Source organism: Leuresthes tenuis, unplaced genomic scaffold (assembly GCF_036924035.1).
Source record: "Leuresthes tenuis unplaced genomic scaffold, fLeuTen1.0.hap1 SCAF_14, whole genome shotgun sequence".
Lineage (NCBI taxonomy): Eukaryota > Metazoa > Chordata > Actinopteri > Atheriniformes > Atherinopsidae > Leuresthes > Leuresthes tenuis.
Window position 1 is genome coordinate 21,380,801 of NW_027325368.1, and position 10,508 is coordinate 21,391,308.

A 10,508-nucleotide genomic window follows, 5' to 3' on the forward strand; every position below is an offset into this window, starting at 1 on the left:
TTTATACTGGAGGACGAGACATAAAGGACGTCAACTTCAGCATTTATTCACAAGCAAGAAGACCACAGTGTTCTCAAACTTTCATAAAGCACGGGTCCCTGCATCAACTGTTTGAGATCAGAAAGCCAATGTGGGTTTACACAGAAAAACATTAGAACGTCCTTATTCAGAGGGTTGATTTGATTTGTTTTTTTTTTTTTCCCCTCCGCTCTGTCTCTTCACTGTTGCATTTGCCTGATGGGTGGAATTTCAGATTTCTCTGCTGTAACATGGTTATGAGAGTTGCACACAGCTAGTCTCATGACAGCAGCGACTCATGACAAGGAGGAGAGGTGTCGGCTGCAACTGTCGGGTGTCGATCCTCCTCTTAGCGCCAGCACGAGGTGAAGCACCGAGCCCCCCTGGATCTTGTAGTCTGCTGCTGTCTTCTCATCGTTCCTGAGGGGGGAACAAGTAATAATTATAATAATATAATAAATAATAATACCTGAAGACCATCCTTAATTGCTACAGAACGAGATGAACCACAGTGCAAAAGCTCACATCTGTTTTCCGCTGTAGATGAGCCTCTGTTGCTGCGGAGGGATCCCTTCCTTCTCCTCCACCCTCTCTTTGATTCGCTCCACCTTGATTTACACACACAAGAAATGCCTTTATCTTGGAGTTATGCCATGCCTGGTTAGTCAGCAGCACTTTGGTTTGCTAACAGGATAGTTTATTTCAAGGTGGTCACCTTGTCTGTGGGCTCAATATCGATCTCGATCTCCTTTCCAGTGAGGGTCTGAAACATGAACATGACAGCAGCATTGTTGAAATGTCACAGTACAATAATCACGTACAATAATGTGCCACGTGCTCTCCAAACAATGGTCTGACTATGATACAAAATCACTTTAAAAACGCAGCAAAATGACACATTTTGCCCTCAAAGTATTTCCGGTCAATACACTGCTAATAATTAAATCCCTACTTACAGTATAAACTTTTAGGCAGTGTATGCTGTAAAATTAGAACACTTTAACCAAGCATCAGAAAATAATATGGTCACTGACTTGAACGTAGATTTAAGTGTAACGCCGGCGTCAACAACGAGCTTTCTGTGTGCTTTGGTGATTCGTGAATTTAACTGACACAAGTGACTTAAATTAGCAATCTGGCAAATACCATAACACCGGAAAGGGGACGATAACTGTAATCCAAGAAAATATAATAGCTTGTCAAAAGATAGCTGCCACTTTCCCTTCAGTGCCGTCATTCAATGAGTAAATGTTCACTAGGTTCAACTCAGACCCAGGCCCAGAAATTAACCGGCGAAGTTGTATTATTAGCGGACTCCCGAGCACGAGTATTAATACTTGCGGTAGTCTTCGAGACAAAGGAAAAACCAACTCGCTTACCTTAACTTTGATCAACATTATGAATAAACAACTACAACTATTTGAAAGTGAATCAACTGCTGAGTGAAAAAAACAATTAGCACAGAAGAACCTGCTGGTTAGCTAGCCTGACTTTACTTCCTGTGTAGCAGGCTAACACTCCGGGCGTGATAGCGTCACACCACACCAGTAGAACTGTTCCGTTTTGTCAAAGTTCAAACTAAAATAAGCTAGACCACCAAAGTTAGAAACTTCAAAGTCTAATTTTAGTCCTCTAAAAAAAAGGTATAACAAATTGTGGCACACCTATGATATTGACGGGCCATTTTTGATGATGCGCGTTGGACAGTTTTTTAAACTGAGCTTTTTGGCTTTGAAATACATGTGCTAAACTACGGTATTTGTCTCTTGAGATTTCGCAAAATTGCAACAGCATATGTTGAAAACTAACAGTAAAAGCAGAAACAAAAAAATAAATTGCAAGAGTCAACTTGTTTGGGAAAACTTAGCTCACTAAGGTATTGCTTTTGGGTGGGTGATGTATTCCATTTGTTTTGACAGGGTATATATTTGATCACAGAGAGAGTACTTCTTAAGATTCAGTTCAGATTTGATGTCCGATATGTAGGCTAGCTACAATCAATATGACTCTAATTAAGAAAAAAAATTAACTGATATTGGACATTTGTCAACAAGAAAGAAACCCACAACAAAACAGATAAGTCAATGAAGAATACGTCTTTTGTTCTTCTTGATCCTATTAGTTCTTCTGTTTTCTATATATATCTATATATATCTGTAATATAAAAAACAGTTGAATAGAAAAAACAAAGCAAACCTTAATGCTCTCATTTCCAAGTCTGACTGTTTCCAAGTCAGTACATTAAATGCGCTGAGGTAAAAAATGACTAAATTTCATGTTCTGACTTAAATTTTCCTGAAGACATCGAACGCAGCATAACTCTGTCTACTTCACACAGATGTCGATCATTCAGCTAATTAGGCAATAGGCCTATAAAGGGAACCATTGTCGAAATACACTGTATCATTTAGTCATGGTGTCACATCTTTATCTAGTTGTGGTTGTCTTAGCTGTCTTTGATGCAGCCGTTTCTGATCCAGGTATCTTTCACCCCTAACTTGACAAATTTATCAACATTGTGCACTTTTTGGTCGTGGTTGTTGTGTACAAAAACCATTCATTTTTTATTATTTGTTTGTAGCTATCAAAGTACACTGTGGACTAGACTCAGTGAGTGTCACATGGAGGGTTGGTCCCCAGTTGGTGCCTTACGCAGCTCGACTCTTCCTTGGAAGTTGTATGCCATCTAAGTGGTCAGTCCTACCTACTGGAGGAGGGGAAGCTCAATTTGACTATAAGTTTACGGCGTGTAAATTCAAAAAGATGGTAATGCACCTGTAATATTGAACAATGTTCAAGTAGCAATGTATTTTAATAACTAGTGTCCTCTCTACAGGTAAAGGGAAAACGTCTGATTTATCAAAATGAGATGAGCTTCAGGCCACTACCAAAGACGAAACCTGCCATTTTCAAGAGTCCTATTGAATGTGTCTATAAACGGTAAAATGCTGTTTTTATGTGAAATTGTTTTAATCTAGTAAAAGATGAGTTTAACTATTGCATTACAGTCCTGAAGGGTGGGCTCCTGCATTCCTGAACCCTGGCGCAGGTGTTTCAGAGGGTCGTAGTAAGCTGGTCTTCCATATGGCACTCCTCAATGGTAAGTTTAAATTTAACCAATGCAGGCAAACTCAAAGGCACACTTAAAAATGCTTATTTCCTCTCTTCTTGAAGACCAATTAACGAGCATAGCAAAGACTAATGTGATCCCGCTGGGATCATTCATGCCAATATGGGCAGCAGTGGAGCAGAAATCCCATCAGCCGTTGCTGCTGCTCATGGACGAATGCATTGCTGCAACCACACCTGAACTGCACCCTGGCAGCCAGGTTTACCCCATCATTGGCAATAAAGGGTAGGCCTTGAACCATTTATCCTGACTAACCATTGCAATGAAGAGACTCTAATTTGAAACTGAAATTTATTCAGGTGTCTCTTGGACAGCAAGAGGGGAAGTTCCATGTTCCTTCCTAGGTACCATTCATCTGCCCTAATCCTCTATCTCCAGTCATTCAGATTTGGTCTTGGAGAGGAGGTGAGTGTAAATGATCTTTTCTTTTAAAGTTTACCTTCTCAGATATTGACTTTGTTTGTGTTCCTTAGGTTTACATTCATTGTAATTTGGTTGTATGGGATCCTGCTGCTCTTGACGAAGGGAAGAAGGCTTGCCATGTCAAGGAACACGGAGGGTAATTGTCAATTTAAGAGTTAAACTGATTTACTTTCCCAAGTGTCATCTCAAGGTAGTCCTCTTAAACTGGGAGGCAATGGAAACTTGTAGAGGCCCCCCTTTTTCTATAAAATGGAGGGGAAAATAAAAGTACTCAAAGATGGCATGTGTGGCTGGAATCCTCTCTCAAACCATTGAGAAATGGGGGGGGGGGGGGGGGGGGTGCTGCAGGATGTTTAAAGTTTTCATTCTTTAAACCAATGAGCTGCTGCTAACCTTATGTGAACTCTAGCTTGATTGCTTTGCATGACTTAAAGCAACTGGCTGTGATAACATACCTGCTGTGCTAAAGTTTTTAAACTGTAACTGCTTTAACTCAGATGGGAACTACTGGATGAGCCATCTCAGAGCTCCCTCTGCCAGTGCTGTGACTCCGACTGTGCAGTTCGGCCCAAGAGGGCAGTTACTATGGGTATGTTCTCTATTTGTATGCCCACCCAAGATTGTTCTGGTGCTTCAAATGTTCTCTTTTCTGCCCCTATAGATGACCACCACATGAAGTACAACTCTGTCTTGGGTCCACTCATCATACTGGAAAGATCTGACTCTACAAACTCAACACTTGTGGAGCCTGTTGCGAAGGTTGACTCTTAGGTTGTCTGAGTTTCTCAAATGTATATTTGCAGAATGCAGCTAAAGTCAACACTCTCCTCAGGAAAGGCTGAGTCTAAGCTGAAGCCTCTCTACCTGTAGCAGATGTTGCTCTTTTGATTTGAATGTAAGAACTCAGCAGTTCATGATCTGACTTTCTTTAACTTGAACATGCAATGTTAAACTGAATAAATTTGTGAAAAACCATCCCTGTCATTGAGTGATCTGGGGTCACTTTATTTGAAATGAATGCATTTTTAAAATTACCCCATGGCAGTCTTGAGGTATTCAGACTGGTTTAGTTCACATAACGGTCTTAATGGGCATTAGGGAGGCAAAACAAAATTTTCTTTGCGCTTTGAGTCAGGATGCTTGTCTTCAATCCGTCAAAGTGTTTAGGGCATTTAATTAGACAATGCTCGCTTGTCAGTCTTTCAGTGTGAGCAATTTGCTTTAAATTGCAGCTGGCCCAGAGTATTTCAGGTATTAAGCAATCTGGTTTAAACTTGGTCCTCTGAAAGAACCAGATTTCCCTTTACAGAATATTTGGGTTCTCCCCTCAATGGCACATGAGACTCACTGTTCCCATGTGGTCTGTTCAAACAGGACCAGCTTTTACATGCAAAGAATGAAGTCTGCATTTGGAGGGTAAAACAAGGTCTACAACCTAAATGTCTATAGGCCCCAACATTGGTTCTTGCACAAGCAACCCAGAAGTAAATGCTCAGCCAACTGGGGTCAGCCTCTCATGTCACAAGCTATGTGCTTAGCTGCACTCCCATCTTAAGACTTGACATCTCTGATGTGAAATTGCTCATGAGCCATATTTCCCTTCTGGCATTTGTTGGCCAGTACTGCACAGGATGCCTTTGAACATTTCAATTGGACTAGTTGTAGTTAGACATCTTGATCAAGAATCACAATTTGAGGTTCAGATATAAGTGGTTAAACTAAAATGGAGCAACTTGGTCTATGTTCCCAGTTGTGCTTTGTCAATTTGGGACTTTTCTCATCTTGCCAGGGTGAAAAAAAGCAATTACAACTATTGAGGGGTTGGAGGATGCAACAATCTTAAAGGCTTCCCACCCAATGTCTAGAGAAAGAGGTGCATTTGTCAGTACTATTCAAGCATTTTTTTTTTTTTAATTTAGCAATTTTGTTTGCATCTCAGAAGTTGCACCAAATTTTATTTTCTGTCTATCCAGGCTTTATGCCTCTTCAAGCTTTCACTTCTTTGAGGTCAATTCACACACCGCATTGCCTGTTCTTGCATTAGTTAACAAGCATGATTGTCTATTTTCAAACTTTCAGGTTGGCTACTAATTCTACATGCATTTTATTCAATGAAATTTTATTTATATTCTGCCAAATTACAGAAAATGCCATCTCAAGGCACTTCAGTAATACAGTCCAATTGGAGTTCAATTCATTGTAATCATAAACCAATTAATTAATTTCAAAATGAGTCCAATTCAGACATACAAAGCCACTTCAAAAACAATTTCCTAGCTAAGGAAACCAGCAGATTGCACTGAATCTCCTCCAATCTCCCGTCCTGAGCATGCATGAGGTGACTATGGAGAGAAACGACTCCCTTTTAACAGGAAGAAACCTCTGGCAGAACCAGACTCAGGAAGGGTGACCATCCGCCTTGACCAGCTGGGGTTTGAGGGGACAGAAAAGAAGGGGGGGGGGAGGGGGGGCACTATAACACCATTCAAAGGATACCTGTTCAGAGTCGAGGGGGAGGGACAAGAGCAAAGTGAGGAAAGTTGTGACATAAGAGGCCCCCAGTAGTCTAGGCCTATAGCAGCTTATCTATGGGATGTTTCAGGGTCACCTGAGTCATCCCTAACTAAAAGCTTTATCAGAAAGGAAAGTTTTAAGCATAATCTTAAAGTTAGGGCGGTCTTCTCGCTCTTCTGCCAAAGTTGTTTTGGAAAGCCACTCAAAAATATCAAACAATATCCAATAAACACTGGGTAACTGTCTCCTTCTCAGCTCATAAGACTGCTTTTGACAAAGATGCCTTTGAGCTGACACAAAACCTCTGTCTTTTCAAGACCAACTAATGAGGTGACTGAAGTCAAATCTTGTGCCTCTGTTCCATTAAGTGTTGAATTAAGCTTTTTTTCAGTGCTGATCATTCCCATCCCTTCAAGTATCACATGTTATCTATTCAAAATATCTTCTTGCATTTTTCTTCAATTATATTCATTGTATATGACTTGACTAAATTAGTCTACTGTCACAATGTAATCCCAGAAATGTTAATAAACCCACTTCACTTTGTCCAGTTTTCCACATGTTAACTAAGGAAACAAAAATCTCTTTTTCCTGGTGAATTACAAATTGATTTTTTTTCAACTCAAAAGTGAAATCCCTATCCTTCAGCCCACACCGCTTTTTGTTTAGCTCTAACCTTCATTCTGATATGTTGTTTAATATCACAAATCTTATACATCAAATTGAATATTAACCTTATTGCGTGTCCACGGAATGACGCTGCACTTGTGCTTGTTGCTGACACACACCAGGTGAAACCAGTTTTCTTGATTGACATGCGCCAATCAGAGAGAGATTAAAATGTCCTGCAGAGTGGAGGACTAAGTATTCAGTCACAATGGTGTGCTCTTTGCATTGTGTACTGCTCTTCTGCCTGATGATTGCCAGTTCAGTAAATGCAGGTAATGTTTTGCCAAATGCTGGATTTTTTTTTTTTCACCTTTGCTTACAGAAAATCCATCAGTCTGAAAATGATCCTGTCCCCTGCAGAGATCACACTAGACTGCGAGGCTGACCACGTGACACTGGTCTGGATGGACAGCAGAACACAAGCTGACACTTCTTTGTTCCGTCTTGGAAGCTGCGTTCCCACTAGCTTAACACCAAGACAGGCATTCTTCAGTGTGGAGCTCAACGACTGTGACTTCAGGAGACTGGTAAGCAGGACACTACTGTGCAGTTGTACTACATTCTTACAGGTTGGTGACACTTGCATTTCTTCAAGGTGACCGGGAGTGAGCTGAACTACACAAACGACTTGGTCTACGCTTCCTCCCCTGACTCTTATGTTCATCCCTTTACTCTCCCAGTTGTCTGCTCATATGAGCGGTGAGTGCTTGGTGAGCAACTAGACTCAGTTGTACAGATATGAAGTACAACTATTGAGCTAAATCTCTCATACAGGCCCCAGGACTGGTTCCCCAGGATTTACGAGCCAGTATTTTCTACATATGGTGTGGAAAACCTGGTATTTCACATTGGAATTATGAATGGTGGGTGTCAACCATATCAGCAATAGCCTAATTGTCCACAGTGACTAAAACTCTGATTTGTGGTTCAGCTGACTTTTCAGGCCCTGCTGAATCCACAACTTTCTCCCTGGGCTCCTTGATACCCATCATGGCTAGTGTGGAGCAGCAGACCCATCAGCCCTTGCTGCTGCTTCTTGAGGAATGTGTTGCTACCACAACACCAGAGCTACAGCCAGGATCTGACTTTTATCCAATAATCAACAATAAGGGGTACTTGCTTGACTTGGCATAAGCTTTGACATGCAATTTCTGCCAGCCATTGAGTTAACTTCTGTGTTTCATGTAGATGCCTTGTGGACAGTAAATTCTCACGCACAAAATTTGAACCAAGACAAAAATCCTCAGAGCTCCAGCTATCCCTTCAAGCCTTTAGGTTTGCTCTTGCACAAGAGGTAGGCTTTTAACTTAAACCTTAGAGAAAACTTTAATGGGTTAAAGCAATGGTTGACTTGGCATAATTGTTAAAAATATTTTAACAGGTATACATCCACTGCACCCTTTTGGCTTGGGACCCAAATGGGCTTGACCAAACCAAGAAGGCCTGCCACTACAAGAAAGCTCATGGGTAAAAGACTTTAACTTTAAAGGGCCTTTGCATCTAGCTTTGCATCCTGCAACTTATTGTAATATTGCTACCTTCAGTTGGGAGCTCCTGGATGATGCAGCATACAGCAATTTATGTGACTGCTGTGACTTCACCTGCAACTCTAGAAAGAAAAGGAGTCTGGCATCAGGTATGACTTGGCACACATGGTGTTATTTGTTTGTTCTCAGACTAATTTCCTTTCCAATCTATAGGGAAGAATGGTTTGGCACAAAAAGCAGTTCTTGGACCACTTATCATCACTGATTTTACTTCCTGAGACTTCAAGGCAAAAAGACTGGATGATCAAGTTGACTGGCCTCTTCAATCTTAGGTTTTTAGGCTGGGCTATGCTTCTGAAATGTCTGCATTGTTCATTAAAGAACTGTCAAACTGCTATATTGTCTTTGTGGGGTTTTTGGTCCTCGAGTTTAAAATACTGGCCACTTAAAACTTTAACGTGGTTCATGTTTATTTAAAAAAAAAAAAAAACTCAAGTCCCTGATGGCCAAATTGGAATTCAATTTTAACTTTTACACACAAACTCTGTCACCTGTTCAGAAACTGGCCATATATTGCAACCCAAAGCCAGGCACAAAACTTGTGTCACATGCTGGAAGGATTTTTTTTCTTTTTTTTTTTTGTTCTGCTTAAGATATTCCTGTAAACTTCAATCTAAACCATAGGGTAGTAGTGCAGCCAGCTCGCTTCTTTGCATGCAGGCTACAGCACTATACCACAAACCCTTTTTAGCAGTTTCCGCATCTTAAATTGCACAGTCTAAGCCTAAAAAAAATTTAACTTTGATTAACAGCGGTTTATGCTTCTATCGGGCCATATATACAAGATTGCAGTTTCAGTATTTAAGTGGTTTGTGTTCCCAATGGAAATGGTGCATTTTGCTCATCAGATCATGCTTGCTTATGTGACAACTGTGAATTGATGCTCTGTACAGCCATCTTTCTGGCTCTATTCATTACTGAATCTACCTCATGGTGAGCAGACATTTTGAATGCAGCATAGAACTAAACTAGCTTCTCTTCACCTCAGGAGTGGGATGTGTTTGACCGTTGACTTTGAACAGGAAGTTGAGGGGAAAGTGTCATATGAATTTAATCAGACCCTGCAGTCTCAGTCATTTAAAAATGTCTTCATGCTGGGGAAAAATGTCCAGTATCTAAATTCAAACTTAACGGTCAACTCCTACGTGTCTCCACCAATCAGAGCAAAGTACTGGACCCACTGGGCGGGACTGCAAAGCCGAGGTGTCGGAAACCATAGACGTATATAAATAAGTCGGAAACGGCTAAAGAACGGTTTCCTTCTGGATATAGCACCGGAAGGTAATGTGGGAAACGGAAGCAATACATTCTAATGTACTTAAATCAGTTTTTCGCAGCCTGTTTACTATCCATTGTGTTGCATTTTTATCTAGCTAAACGGAACGCTAACTGGCGGCTACGTTTTGTAGCTACACTTTTAATAGTTTGGACTAACACTTACTCCGTGGGGTTATAAACGTGTATTCATCACTTCTGTTATTTTGGAAAACAAGTGGACGGTGGAGTGCGTAACAAAAAAAAGAAAAGATAAACATGAAAGCAAAAAACTGCTTTATGCAGGCAAATTGTGATGTCACAAAAAAGATTCCAGAATTAACCTTCAGAAATAAAGTTTTGGTTTCACAGTTAACCTCGCTCTGCTAAAACATAGGTTTAGCAGACTGATAATGGTTAAAGCTGAAGAAAGTAAAATAGTTGTAATAATGACCTAAGTTACGAGCTAATGAATTGCGGGGTTAACATTTATTTGATTTGGGGCTAATATCATTGAGGCTAAATAACGAACTATACACTTTAAAATCAACACATTTATTTCACCAGCAACCAGTGCGAATGAGCCAAAACTTTAAAAATGTGCTGTCTTATCTTGTCTGGCAGCTGTATTTTATTTTTATTATTATATTTGACTGCATAACTGAGAGTTTGAACTTTCCCAGCTTTTTTCAGCTACAATTAAGGGGATGAACCCCGTGTTTCTGCACCCGCAGCTGTCAGATTTAGATCCAGTTAACCCAAAAAGCAATGAGATGTTCCACCAGGACCTGCACTACAAAGCAGCATTAGGGGCCTCAGCCAGAGAACATCTGGTTTCACTCAGTGTCCTGAATCTGGTGTATCACCATGGCAACACATGTTGGAAACATACCCAGCTCCAGAGCTGGATGGGTTTGATCAGAGATCAACACTTCTAAAAGCACCACCTCTGG

At 40.6% G+C, this 10,508-nt stretch overlaps 3 protein-coding genes across 3 annotated transcripts; 2 read left to right on the plus strand and 1 right to left on the minus strand.

Moving 5' to 3' along the window:
* Positions 1–25: 25 nt before the first annotated feature.
* nedd8l (NEDD8 ubiquitin like modifier, like) lies at positions 26–1,539 on the minus strand. Its single transcript, XM_072363108.1, has 4 exons — positions 1,398–1,539; positions 734–781; positions 544–626; positions 26–438 (listed from the first exon to the last, which is right to left on the minus strand). Exons 1-4 carry the CDS (start codon positions 1,413–1,415, stop codon positions 315–317), a joined length of 273 nt encoding a protein of 90 aa, XP_072219209.1. The 5' UTR covers positions 1,416–1,539; the 3' UTR covers positions 26–314.
* Positions 1,540–2,398: 859 nt separating this feature from the next.
* Positions 2,399–4,342, plus strand: LOC140268214 (zona pellucida sperm-binding protein 3-like). Its single transcript, XM_072362984.1, has 9 exons — positions 2,399–2,498; positions 2,600–2,784; positions 2,855–2,958; positions 3,027–3,118; positions 3,193–3,373; positions 3,448–3,553; positions 3,622–3,707; positions 4,069–4,160; positions 4,233–4,342. Exons 1-9 carry the CDS (start codon positions 2,432–2,434, stop codon positions 4,340–4,342), a joined length of 1,023 nt encoding a protein of 340 aa, XP_072219085.1. The 5' UTR covers positions 2,399–2,431.
* A 2,733-nt stretch (positions 4,343–7,075) lies between these two features.
* Positions 7,076–8,519, plus strand: LOC140268811 (zona pellucida sperm-binding protein 3-like). The gene is made up of 8 exons (XM_072363796.1): positions 7,076–7,281; positions 7,350–7,453; positions 7,529–7,617; positions 7,686–7,866; positions 7,943–8,048; positions 8,136–8,221; positions 8,299–8,390; positions 8,455–8,519. The coding sequence occupies exons 1-8, from the start codon at positions 7,096–7,098 to the stop codon at positions 8,517–8,519; spliced, it is 909 nt and encodes a 302-aa protein (XP_072219897.1). The 5' UTR covers positions 7,076–7,095.
* Positions 8,520–10,508: the final 1,989 nt, after the last annotated feature.